General features: G+C 32.8%; 3 protein-coding genes across 4 annotated transcripts; 2 read left to right on the top strand and 1 right to left on the bottom strand.

Annotated features, from left to right (window-relative positions):
- Positions 1-44: 44 nt before the first annotated feature.
- On the top strand, positions 45-3121 carry Pgi (glucose-6-phosphate isomerase). Its single transcript, XM_070654051.1, has 11 exons — positions 45-281; positions 475-568; positions 650-841; positions 903-983; positions 1061-1276; positions 1354-1593; positions 1751-1931; positions 1998-2116; positions 2198-2420; positions 2489-2555; positions 2667-3121. The coding sequence occupies exons 1-11, from the start codon at positions 151-153 to the stop codon at positions 2788-2790; spliced, it is 1668 nt and encodes a 555-aa protein (XP_070510152.1). The 5' UTR covers positions 45-150; the 3' UTR covers positions 2791-3121.
- A 412-nt stretch (positions 3122-3533) lies between these two features.
- On the top strand, positions 3534-6767 carry Dolk (Dolichol kinase). The gene is made up of 7 exons (XM_070654077.1): positions 3534-3767; positions 4045-4298; positions 4527-4747; positions 4815-5003; positions 5099-5308; positions 5397-5724; positions 5804-6767. Exons 1-7 carry the CDS (start codon positions 3688-3690, stop codon positions 5935-5937), a joined length of 1416 nt encoding a protein of 471 aa, XP_070510178.1. The 5' UTR covers positions 3534-3687; the 3' UTR covers positions 5938-6767.
- A 211-nt stretch (positions 6768-6978) lies between these two features.
- On the bottom strand, positions 6979-14086 carry Syt4 (Synaptotagmin 4). Of its 2 annotated transcripts, none has more exons than XM_070654079.1 (9): positions 13975-14086; positions 13665-13793; positions 13290-13507; positions 13102-13190; positions 11970-12284; positions 11506-11876; positions 11228-11386; positions 10820-11137; positions 6979-10654 (listed from the first exon to the last, which is right to left on the bottom strand). In XM_070654079.1, the coding sequence occupies exons 4-9, from the start codon at positions 13151-13153 to the stop codon at positions 10535-10537; spliced, it is 1335 nt and encodes a 444-aa protein (XP_070510180.1). In that variant the 5' UTR covers positions 13154-13190; positions 13290-13507; positions 13665-13793; positions 13975-14086; the 3' UTR covers positions 6979-10534. The 2 variants fall into 2 exon arrangements, with proteins under 2 accessions (XP_070510180.1, XP_070510181.1); XM_070654080.1 differs by having other exon boundaries at positions 13297-13507.
- Between the last annotated feature and the right edge of the window lie 50 nt (positions 14087-14136).

The following is a 14136-nucleotide window of genomic DNA, read 5'->3' as shown; positions in this document are numbered from 1 at the left end:
CGCGACGTCTATCGAGAAAATATTTTAACCACCGCTATGACATATATTTTAAACGCAGTCGGTGTCAGTCGTTGGTCATCGGTGGTAACGAATATTCACTACTTCTTCGCTGTCGGAACGACTCACGCGCGGCTTCCTTGAACTGTAAAAATGAAACCCAAGGCGGACTTGTTGACCGATTCTGCGTGGAAGCAGTTGCAGCAGTATTTTGACAGCAATGGCTCGAAGATAAACATATACAGCATGTTCCAGCAGGATCCCAAACGTTTCGAGAAATTTAGGTAAGTGTCCACCGTCGAACTGACCTTGGGATGACCTGCTAAAGGTTATTCATTCTGTGAACTTTATGATTAAAACGTAATAGAAAAAGATTTATGACTCTGTGACTAATTATTTTGCTTCGTAATTGCGAATAGTTGTACAATTGGGCAATGGTTCTGTAAAATTAACAGAAAAAAAACTTTTGTAAAACAGCTTGGAACTTACTACACCTGAGGATGGGCCAATTTTGCTGGATTACTCCAAAAATAAGATTAATGAAGAAGTACTTGGATTGTTATTTAATTTGGTATGTAGAATTCATTTATATAATGCTATTTTTATAGAATTTACACCATTTTTAATTTTTTTATACTGTATAATTTTATAGGCACGTTCCCGGGAAATAGAAAGTGCAAGAAATGCCATGTTTAATGGAGAAAAAATCAATTTTACAGAGAATAGAGCAGTTTTACATATTGCTTTACGCAATAGAAAAAATACTCCAATATTAGTAAATGGAAAGGATGTGATGCCTGATGTTAATGCTGTATTAGAACACATGAAAAGTTTTACAAATGAGGTAAGTAAAAAATTTACTATAGTGTGTGCTTTCTCTAATGTAAAATATTTTTTTTTTACAGGTATTGACGAAACAATGGAAGGGATTTACTGGCAAACCTATTGAAGATGTTGTTAATATTGGAATTGGTGGCTCTGATCTGGTAATTTATTTAAACATTTTTTTTACTGTAATAGTTAAGTATTTAATTTAAGATGTAAATTATTTGTACTTTAACAGGGTCCACTTATGGTAACTGAAGCTTTAAAAGCATACAGCATTGGACCTAAAGTTCATTTTGTGAGTAATATAGATGGAACTCACATAGCTGAAACACTTAAGAAGTTAAATCCAGAAACAACTTTGTTTATAATAGCCTCCAAGACATTTACAACACAGGAAACTATAACAAATGCAACCACTGCTAAGACATGGCTTTTGAAAGTGTTGAAAGATGTAAGTGTGCAAGAATTAATTATATTTAAATGTTATATTTTGTATGTATGTATATTTGACAATATTAAATTATTCAGGAAGCTGCAGTAGCTCGCCATTTTGTAGCATTATCTACTAATGAGCAAAAAGTTAAAGAATTTGGCATAGATGTGAAAAATATGTTTGGTTTCTGGGATTGGGTTGGTGGACGTTATTCATTGTGGTCGGCTATTGGGTTATCAATTTGTTTATCAATTGGTTTTGATAATTTTGAAAAGCTTTTAAGCGGAGCTAATTTTATGGATCAACACTTTTACACGACGCCGTTAGAGCAAAATGTAAGTACATTAATGAATATAAAAAATTGTAGAATTTATTTAAAAAATATTAATATATGTTTAAGATTGTGTTTTAATTTTTAATTAAATTTTTTTTTTTTTTAATTAGATTTACATTTATAAAATTGCGTTTTATTAATCTACCTAATTTTTTTAGGCTCCTGTTATATTAGCTTTACTTGGCATATGGTATCACAATTTTTATAAAGCTGAAACGCACGCATTACTACCATATGATCAATATCTACATAGATTTGCAGCTTATTTTCAGCAAGGCGATATGGAAAGTAACGGAAAATATGTTACTCGTTCCGGAAAGACTGTAAATTATACTACTGGTATGTTCTACAGGTATATTATACAAAATATATTGATTCTAGATAAAAATATATTAATTTTATTAGGGCCAATTGTTTGGGGAGAACCAGGTACTAATGGACAACATGCATTTTATCAATTGTTGCATCAAGGCACAAGAATTGTACCAGCAGATTTTATAATTCCTGTTCAAACTCAAAATCCGGTAAAGGATTTTCTATAGTTCCGATTTTTTCTATTTATACATTAAATTTATTTGCTATTATACAGTTTTTATTTACGATAGATTGCTCCACATCACACGATTTTACTCGCCAACTTTTTTGCGCAAACTGAAGCCTTGATGAAAGGCAAGAATGAAAATGAGGCTCGAGCAGAATTGCAAAAATCAGGATTGAACCCTGAACAAGTGGATTCGTTACTACCGCACAAATTGTTCGAAGGAAATAGACCAACAAATAGCATTGTAGTAAAGAAATTAACACCTTTTGTTCTCGGTGCTTTGATAGGTAAATACACATTTTTATATACCATGATAAAGTATAATCGTATAAATAATTCGTACGTTTTGTTTTAGCAATGTACGAACATAAAATCTTTGTACAAGGTATAATTTGGGATATTAATTCATATGATCAGTGGGGGTAAGAAATATTGATAATTTTCGTATGAACGTGCAGTTCATAAAACATTAATATAAAAAATTCTTTATAATTTACAATTTAAAAAACAATAGTATATTTTTATAATTATAGTGTGGAGTTGGGAAAACAGCTAGCCAAAGCTATTGAACCTGAACTGGCCGGCACCGAAAATATCACGTCTCATGATTCGTCAACTAATGGATTGATAGCTTTCGCTAAACGTCACAGAGCCTAAATGTACTTAATTAGCTATATTCTTTGTTACAAGGTATTTGAAATAGATGCAAACAGCTAAATACTTCTAATTAAAGTTATATTGTCGCTGTATTATTTGCCGAGACAAAGAAAAGATTGTATAATTTAATGTTACAACATTATTGCAGCCAAAAAAAATTAGAAAAAAAACTATAAAAGTAATAATAAAAATTATATATCTAGTGTAATTTAGAATATTTTACATACTGAATAGAAAGATATAAATATCGGTTGTAATTTAGGCCTCGTACAAAAGTTAAATAAAGTGCAATAGTAGTGTAGCAATACATTACATTATTCTTAATAAAGCATTCCATGAATATCTTATTTTGTTTTTAAATATGTACAAGACATCTGTATATATGTGAAACAAAAAACGAAAGGGCGAGAAAAAGAGAAAAACAATTTCTTTTTAATTTTTCTTTTATATATTATCTTTAATTTCAAATTAAATTTCGTTCAATACAATTTACTTCAATTTCTACATAGATTACAAAATAAATTAAGTAAACCGCTTTATATTAAATTTTAATGTTTTAATATTTTTCAGTTGCTTTGTCTCTTAATAAGTCGAGAGTAATCAAGACTATACCGATATTACTGGTTTTTGTTATCATTTTTATTTTTATTTCGTACCGTCGAATTAAAGTCTAGTCTACTCGACGAAGTTGTCTACTCCAATTTCAGGCGAATACTTGTATACCAGCGTGACATTGTCGAGAAACAGGATAAAGTGTTAAATTTGTTACAGCGGTAATCTTTCCTCATTCAAGTTCAAAGTTCGAGAGGGAAAGCGCATTATAAAAGTGCGTAGAAGGTGGGTGGCGTTAGCGTCACACATGCTGTGAGTAGTGATCCTTTCTAACAGGAGTAAAGGATGGAGTTGCTGATTACGCATTATAATCGTCTCGAAAGGAAGATTTTGCAGAATGTCAAACGCAATGGCATACGATATCGGTACGTCTTAACCGTAATTATTTTCTCTCGAGTGCAGGTTAACCTTGCAACGAGTTTTTATCGCGACTATTACATTTTATTATGAAATTGCAGCTAATTGGGGCTCGATTAGTTTTGATAACAATTACGTCTGTGTACTTTTAATCTGTCGGTGACAGTTAACAGAATCACAGCTTTAATACTTGATAAATGAATTGAGTTGATCAGAATTTATTTAAGACTGCATTGCTTCGAACAAAACTCGATTTAAATATAATTATATTTTTGTTATTTACAGAACAAATGCGGGCAGTGGATTATGGTTAGGCGTTTTAGCTGGCCTGGCTGCTGCACTCACGATACTGAAAGAAGGGAGCGGTTACTCTGAAACATGCCTCTTCGTAGGAACCACTGGCTTTGGTCTTGTTCTCTGTTCCCTTTGCCTATATGCAAGGCTTTCAATGAAGCAAACGGTGGTGAAAGATTTTCACGCCGTATACTTCGTACCTGCGATTATAACATCTATGTTGTTCTTACTTACTGCTAACAAAGGTATATCAATCTATAAATTATTTCTTTATTTTGATAAAAAAAAAAGTCTATAAAAAATAGTGATATAGATCAAGAGGCACGGTAGTGCCTCGCGCCAAGTATAGGCGCAACGCACTACCAAGCCTCTTATTACGCGAGACGCCGTATTGAGAAAATTCGTAATGTTCGGTTATTATTAACACTGCAAAGAATTTTTATTACATTTTTATATTAATTAAATAAGAACAGGACTACTGACAAGTTTTACATGGGGCCTAACCGTTGGAAGTTTGGGTACATGGGGCGTTTTGCAACTAATGTCAACTTTTCCATACTGCTTTACAATGGGAGAGGCAACAGCGGTTACGCACAGTTTTATTTTATTTCTGATGTCGGCCGTTACGAATTTACCTTTGCGATATCATTTGCCTCCGTTTCACGATGACGATATAAGCACAGTTTTCTTGCAGGTAATAAAATACAAAAATTATTTTTTACGCTGTCGCTCGACTTTTCGTAATACACTATATGTTACAGGTTGCGATGTTGTATACAGTGTCGTTATGCCTCCTGTTCAAATACTTTCCAGTTCTTCGCAGCACAATATATTTTTATTTAACGGTAATCGGTCTTCTGTGCTTTGTAACTCTTCCAACACTTTACATCATTCTTGATCGGAATCCAATAACATGGATAGTATTTTTTGTCTTGAAAAGTCGTCAAAGGGTAAGTAATAATAAAACGTTTTATATATAATTGTAAAACGTAATTATAAATAATTTTATAAGTATATAATATATATATGTGTATGTATGTTGCAGATTGCGCTATTTATTTATTGGATAATATGTTTTCTGCTAAGCATTTTTGTCGTAATCTATCAGATATCGTCAAAATCTCAAGCTACTAGTGTAGGCAGAAAGATATTTCATATCTTAGCCACGTTTGTATATATCCCCGGTCTGGTATTAGATCCTTTACTATTGTATCTTGCTAGTGGGATGACGTTGATATTATTTATTGCTCTTGAGGTACTTACAATTATTGCTATATATATATATCAATTGTTTAATCGAATCTTTTATTTTGACTACATAAGAATTTCTGTTGATTATTTAGGTAATCAGACTTTTGAAAGTCCCACCTTTGGGAAAGATTTTACAGCAAGGATTTGTTGTATTCGCCGACAAAAAAGATCGTTTGCTTTCATTAACACCTATTTATCTATTGTGTGGCTTTTCTCTCCCTCTTTGGATGCCGACTAATAATTTAACGTTTCTAACATTACTTAGCGGTGTGATAACGGTGGGTTTCGGCGACACTGCTGCAAGCTATGTCGGCAACAGATGGGGCTCACACAAGTGGCCTGACACGAAAAAAACTATTGAAGGCACTGTTGCTTGCGTACTTATCCAATTTTTCGTAATATTTGCGGTAGCAGCGGCCGGTAGGTTTCGATTTTTATATATTTTCTAACATCTTTATAAAACTGTTTCGTTTATTTTGGATTATTTATATTTTACCAGGTTTTATTACTCATCCTCGGTATGTGCTAAGAAGCGTTTTGGCGATTATAACAATATCGGTAGTTGAGGGACACATAAACCAAGTGGATAATATGGCCCTGCCGTTATCAATGTACGTATTTTTCATGATGTAAGCGCACATATCTATCCAATTTGATAATAATCTAAAGCTTAAATTAATTTTTAAAAGAATTAATAGCAGCAATAGATACAATTATTTCATTGTATAATTTTTTGTAATTTAATAATTACTTTTTGTCATAATAATGAGTATATAAGTAACTCGTGTAGAACATATGTAATATTTTTTATATTTCTTAAGTCATATTTGGGCTGATTCAATTATCACGTTATTTAATGATAATAATTATTACGTAAATACGTTTACAATTAAACTACAATTGGGAATTGCAAATTACAAAATTAAAATTATTTTTAATGAATACTTGTAACATTGTTTTAACTTATTAGCAAAATAATATACATTATTAACGCAATTTATTGCAAAAACAAATAAGGATGGATTTGTGTATACAATATATCTATATATATATATATATATATGTATTTAGGTAAATCTATATGTTAAATGGTGATAATGTACAAATATTTCTATTGCACATACATTGTGTAATGGTATAACATGTTATATATATTTTTCTGTATGTGTATATATATGTATAGTATATACACACACATGAAACAACTCATATATTTATTTAAAAAATCCAATCGTACAAAATATAAAAAACAATCGTATTAATATGATCAATGCGGTAAATCGGTGAAGGCAGATGTTACGCATTTAATTTAAGCTTTATTAACTTATATTTACATAAAATCTGCAAAACACCGATGTGCCTGATGTATTTCGTTCATTCCTGATAAAGCATTTTTATATGTGAATCGTGTAAATTTTATGAGATGAAAAGAAAAGTAATATAAATAAAGTTATTTTTCTATTTTTCAGTGATTATTTTTTTGCATTGTCTAATATAAAGTTTTAAGAGCAATTTGTTAATATACAATTTTTTTCTAGGTGAATTCTGATTTAGGTGGATTTTATATTGAATTTTTTTTTATTATTATACACCAACCATCGTCTAAAGTCACTTAATTTCTTCTTTTTCTTCTTTTGAAGCAGGATAATTATGATAATTTGGAATAGTCATTAATTGAGATGCTTATTTTTTACTTTATTGACCACACAGCCTTAAAATCTCAGTTGAGAAGCGAAATGATTATTCACGTAAAATCTGATTTAGATACAAGAAATTATTTACATGTTATATGCTAAAAATAGTCTTTTCCGAATTCGAAACAAATAAGATATAAGTATATAAAACATATTAATGATACATTAGAAATAAATTGAAGTCATGTGTTAATATAGAAACGGATAAATTTTTCACAATATTAAATTCTAAAAAATATGATTAGTTTCAAAGAAACGTATAATGTTTTAACACATCTTGTGTATCACAAATTAAATTTTAACTGAATAATCATTATATTTTTTTTTTTTAGCTAAGCACAAGTTCAATTAATCTTTAATCAAAATGTTGATTAGAGATGAATTAAACTGCCCGCGTCTTAAAATACAAAACTTCGTTCCAAGTACCTGAATACATTCTTGAAACTTTGCGTTCCAATTAAACGCTCTTTAACTATGCCTTTTCACTCTTAATTCTGGAGCCTTTATACATGTCAGGATTATTGACATCAAGATGGTCTGAGAGTATCGGTATTCTTTCCTCACAGAGTGATTTTGCATAAGAAATCAATTGTATTCGATCGTCTTTACAGCCCAAGAAAATGACAAACGGATATATATTACGTATCATTACGTACTACTTATTATATTTATTTCTTATTTATGTGTGTTGTATATGTGTGTGTGTGTGTGTTTGTGTGTGTATATAATATATATTATAAATAATATAGATATAGTTTTTATTTATATAGCAATTAAATAAATATCTTAAAATTCTTTGTCATGTAATGCTATTTCTTAGTGGAATTACGTGTAGAACAACGTTGTATCGTGTTAGGTTTATGTCAAAATATACATGAAACTTATTGAGTGTATTTCTCGAGTTTCATCGTATGATATATTGTGACTTTCTCGTCATTGTATACTTTCGATCGCGATGTCTAGAGACATTGCACATTCTGACTCGTCTCCCTTCATTTCTTCTATTTCTTCTCTGGGTTGCAATGATTACTCGATATTTGCGTTTCTTTTCTCTGCGCCACAGTCTTGTTAGTTTTCAACTATTATAAAGGAAGTAATGGAACATAGCTACAGCGCACAGTGTGAAATTTGTTTGAATTTCCGGGATAATTATGCTATTGATTTGTATATAGAAAGATTTTATACACATATACACATGCACGCATATATGACGCACACATCACACACTTTCTCTCTCTTTCTTTGCCTTTTAATATTGCTTCGCAATTTACAATATCTAAAACGTACATATCTACATAGAAAGTGTTAAAAATAAAAATTGTAAATGTGTCATCTGAAATAAATTAAAACTAATGTAAACTGAATTGCTACTGTATTATTTCTATGACATTTATATTCTGATTATAAATGTTGTTGTAAATTAAAATTATTTTAAAGATTTAATATAGATGAATTAAGAAAAACATTTTTTTAATTTATAAATTGAAAAGTTGAAATTACATGCTTATTCGTGAGAAAAAAAGAGAACATATTAAATTTGCTATACCTTATATTTATGTATTATAAAAGGAAGCCAAAAATCAGAACTGTACATTAACGATAATGTAATAAGAATAAAATAATTACATAAAACAAGTGTTATATTTACATTTCATTAAATAAAATGTTTTTTGGAATTTTTTGGGATAATTTCGCACTGTAAAATGATGAACTGTAGTAAGAAAATAAGTATTCATTAATTATGCGTTGCTGATTATTGACTTTCACGTTCGCAAACGAATATCATATACTATTTTGTGACTTACAAGCATCTATTTGGATTGGACACGTAAAAAGATAGATTCAATATTATTTATGCATATGTGCCTGTGCATATATGTCTGTAATATTGAATCTTATTTTTTTATGTTTATAAGTTGGACGTTAACTGATGGTTTTATCTAATCTTAACATTAACAAAAGAATTAGCATAATATATAACGTACTAAAAATATAATAAAAAATTATTTTTAATGGTATAACGTGCAATTAATTTATTCTATTAAAGATTATTAAATTGAAAGAAGTAGAAAGTGTGTATCCAACCGTTTTACTTTTGACTAGCTGTCGTCACCGCAGAAAACGCTACATCTGATATTAACAATCAGTGTACAAGAGGTATTATTTACCCAAGGGTGAAATAAATTTGCCAGCTCACTTTTTTTTCGTCAATTACATATGTACAATCTTGATGCGGTTTAGGATTATTCCGTAGTTCGGCTGTTCTTTAAAACAATACATTCTTCGTTTATCAGCACTGAACTGCGAAAATAGAAAGGCGATCGCAAATGATACTATTTAAAGTTGCTTTCGGTATATTCGCTGATATATGTATATCGTAATTTCGGATTCGATCGATTCCGTAATTTCCTAAGTCTTGTCGCAATAGTATGCACAGTCATTCTTAATATTTAGTTCCTTGAGACTAGAAAGACAAACGGAACGTGAAATATACTACTGTAGGTTTCACTGCGACAATATATTACACACGATGTGAAAGGAAATCTATGATCAAATAACTGTTTTTAGTGCTAAATAGATTCGATGAAAATACGAGCATTGAATTTTCGCCAAATCTCTTTAAAATAGTAATGCACATCGCATTCTGCGATCGAGCGAATCATATAAATAAAATAGAGCAAATTTTTTTTACACTGTTTTCTCAATTTTTTTCACCAAATAAATTAATGAATTAATTTTTCTGTGTAATTTAAATTTTATCAAAGTGCATAAGCATTCAGCAGAGACAATATAAAGTTACGTTAAATTAACCTTTACATGTAAAAGCAATAGATTAGCTTTAAAAAAGAATTACTGTTCGATGAACTATATTTTGTGAGTTGATAAATATTTGTGAAATCACTTTTAATGTGTCAATGTATCAGTGTATTTCATTCAATTCGCTCTGGGAGATAAGAATATTTGCTTCATTTTCATCTATGTGATGCAATATTTAATAATTAGTAGGTCGCTTTGCACACATTAATACCTCTGTTACCAGCTGGTCGGAAATCTTAATGTCTACGTTTATATTTCAGAAAGCATCCTGTTTAAGCTGCCCCATAATCGTATGTCATCACGCTGTGTGATAAGCCTATATATTTTTGTACGTTAATAAATTTTCTCTTTCCAGAATAAAAAATTTATTATATATAAATAAATTGTAGAAAATTGATCAGACAAGTTTCAATAAAACAACATGATCAATATTGCATTTATCTTGAGATTAAACAGATATTACGAGTTTCCACAACTACATGAATTGTAAATAAAAAATTTGCAAATGTATAAATTGAAGAATGTTTTCTATGATGACAACGATCACGGGTGAAAAAGTTCGTTTCAAGCCTAATATACATCGACTATTAGGTTTACAAAACAGACACCCTACCTCATAGAGCTTTAAGGATCGAATCGGTTTTACAATGGAAAAGGATATGGGAATCTAGAGAAATCGGAAATGGAGACTCGGGCTGATACGTAGGGCCAGAGACTGATTATTCTCGCAATTTATGCCAATCGGCGATCTGTCGTCGCGGTGAACTGCATACCTCTTTCCAATGGTTTACAGCGGAACCTTGACATTTTGGTCCACCAAACTCTAGCCGACCAATTACCTAAATTATTACATATTATATTAAAAGTGATTCATTCATTATGATCGTTAATTGCTAATAAAAAAAATTAATTTTATTTTCAGAAATAATAAATTAAAGGCAGAATTTCTCAAAAATATTAAAACATTTTTAAGATAAAACTACGATTTAAGATGAACTACTTACCTCATTTTTCGTTACTCTATCCCAGTCCAATAACATGAATTCAAGACTAACATTATTCAGCCCATCTGCACCGTTCGGTATGTCGAAAACAAAGGACTCGTTAAATACCGGACTAAGCGTTCGTTTCTTTACGTGCGTCTTCTTTTTAGCAATACGTTGTTGATTGTACAGAAGATAAATTTTCACGTATGGATCAGCGAGCCCAGTGACATCCATCTTAGGTAGATTTCGTGCTTTTAATACTACGACTGTCAGCCGACTATTAACAGGCTGCCAACAAAGAGAGACCAGCAATTCTCCTCTCCCTTGCGACTGTATCTGAAAGGAAATGAACAATCGTTGCAAATGTAAGTATACATTTTTATTTTTAGAACGTTTATCGTAAAAACTTATACAAGATATACTTACCTTTAAGCTCCTGGGATATATTTTCCGACTAAGGGATATTTCCTGATTATCTGCGTCTTCTAAACCGGGCACTGACGATAACGCACATGTTAATTCTCCAATGATATCGTCACGCGAATATCTATCAAAACTCAGCACGATAAAGTGTAAGCTAATTTTCTGAAATTAAAATTTTTAAATCAATTAATTTTTCTCTTAAAGAGAGGTAGTTGTAAATTTTAATTAAAAAATCGTAAAAATAATTTAAATAATTGTATGCAATGATACATTTCATATACCTGAAGCTGACTCTGCGATATACCAAAGAATGTGAAATCTTCATCGTAAACGGGGTCCCTGGTATTTCTGAGGACTCTAGTTTTCACATGATGCTGTTTGTCGGGTAACAATTGCAACTTAACGTAAGGATCGCAAGTAGCATTCTGTTGACCCCTGGCTGGTAGCCCTTTGCATTTCACTACGGTAACTGCGAGTGCATTCTGCTCACTTCGATATCGCAATTTAAAAACTAACTGGCCCAGATTATCCTTGTCATTTTCAACCGTTTGATTTCTTTCGCGTTCGACCTTCTCGTTGTTCTCTAGTTCAGCTTTGTCGCGCTCGTTCTCTATACTTACAGCGACTTCAACCGGTGTCTGTACGGGCGTACCTGCAAAGTATTAATAAAAGAATAAACTAAAATTCTGGTATAAAAATTAATTTTAAAAATTATCGCGTTTATAAATATATCTCGTAACGTTACCTGCGCTTTGTGGTGTTCTAGGTTGAGACGCCGGGTTTGAGGATTGAGAACCTGTTGGGCTGGGAGTTTGTCCACTGGAGCCAGGCGGGCTCTTAGCTGGCCCCGTTGGTGATGGGCTCTTTTTTAAATAATGGGTCGTGCTGCCAGGACTTTTAACCGCCGTTGGCTTCCGATGCGGTGGTCTAAACGCCAGGGACTTGTCGGAGTTCAATTTGGTGTGTTCGCGACGTCGTCGGCACAGCCACCAGGTCATCGCGACGGCGCATAACAGAAAAGCGGCACCGATGCATAGCGTCACCAATGTCGCCGTCGAAACTACAATTACATGCACCGGTCAAATTGTTAATTACGGAAAATGTTATCTATTTTTCTTCACCTCTACATATCGAAATCAAATTCGTGGCGCGTGCGCGAAACACCTATCTGTGAGATCGTTGATCGTATTCATATACATGTGTGGCCCTATTCGATTTTAACTTTGTCGTAACTGCGCGTTTTTTTTAATCACGATATTGCGCTATGTAACAAGAGCCCTCGATCAGATATGTTACAAAACTAGAAAGAAGTTGAGGGAACAATTAAAGTTCAACGCTTTATACCCTTTTTATAATGTCAAATATGAGAAAAAAAAAAAAAGATTAATTGTTGCATTAAGTTCATGTTTGCTAAACATATCGCTTAGTAGCGATTTTTTATGCATGGCACGGATGATTCTAACATTCTGCTTTGATATTCGATTCCATAGCTGAGCTAGTTAATATTAATGCGCAATTTCTGCCAACTATTCAGCGGCGAAATTACGCGTAAAAGTTAAGAGTTATTCCGCCCGTATAATCACGCAATATATTTAATTTTAATTTCACGTATTGGGAGGCGGAAATGCTGCGATGTGGGCCGAGTGCGTTTCCTTCGAATATAGTCCAAGTAATAATTAAAAATTTAACGAGGTGAGGTCTAACAGCTGTCCGGTCTACTTCGTTTGAAATATCATTGAGAGATCCTGTTGTCGCGGTAGATGACGAGTCGGCCGATCTCAGGAAAGGACAGGAAACCAACGTAGTGGTACGCGACGATTCCAGAAGGAGGTCAGATGGGTATGTCGCGCCGCGCGTCATACGTCGTCGGCACTCACCGGGCTCGACAGGTCGAATAAGAGGTCCACCTTCAGTCACTCCGCCGACCATCTTTCCAAGGTGGGCACCTTGCGTTAGCCCCTGAACGCTGAAAGAACGATGCCTTTATTCGCGTATGAAATTCGTTTGCCACGGCGCACCAAACGATATTATTTACGGGCGGCGTTCTTCGTGGCACTCTACCTACCACCTACCGTCACCCGTCACCGTCCGATGTGCGATCCGTCGCGTCGGCGTGGATCAATAGCCCTCCTGAAGAGCGGAGCTTGCGCGGAGAGGACGATACGTGCTACCATCGCCGCCAGCGTCACCGGCACCGGAAAAAAAAATGCGATACCACAGCGGCTGTAGCGTAGATAGGGTGGTCCCGGGAATGACCTGTGCGCGCGTTTCACACATGATGATCTACAATTAAATTTGCCAATTACTCTATTGACAGACTTAAAAAACGTATAAAATTATTTTAATTACACATAAGTACATGCATAGGCATAACGAGAATCTAAAATCATGGTAAAAACGCCATGCTTAAGTCTTAATTAAATATATGAACATATCTCACCCGCAATCACCAGCGATCGTGTTCGGATCACGCTGTCGGCGCTCGGCAGCAATACCAAAAGACGTAGTACTAATTAATATATTTATTTAGATGATAATGTGACGCTAAAAGCGTTTCGAAGGGAACTCTCTGTAAGACCAGCAGAACGAGAGGTTAAAAAATTTAAGAATAGTTCAATTGTGACATTATGATATACATTTAATGTAATAATATCGAAAAAATTAATGCTATTTTTTACAGAGATTCACGAGTTAGTATTTAATCTTAAAGAAATTATGTTACATAGTTAAAAAATTTAATTTAATCTTACTTTTATTTTATTCTTCCTATGTTAGTCGCTTCAAACCGACGCTGACTGGGTCTCGTCTAGAGTGATAGAAAATCCTATTGTTCAATGTTCATATTAAAGTGATTGCCACTCGCGCAACGATACTCAAACCAATAGGTAACCTCTCGAGTGTGTCGTCGCGCT

The sequence above is a fragment of the Cardiocondyla obscurior genome, linkage group LG03 (assembly GCF_019399895.1).
Source record: "Cardiocondyla obscurior isolate alpha-2009 linkage group LG03, Cobs3.1, whole genome shotgun sequence".
Classification (NCBI taxonomy): Eukaryota; Metazoa; Arthropoda; class Insecta; order Hymenoptera; family Formicidae; genus Cardiocondyla; species Cardiocondyla obscurior.
The sequence above is the reverse complement of the archived record's forward strand: the minus strand, read 5'-3'. Positions and strand labels throughout refer to the sequence as shown.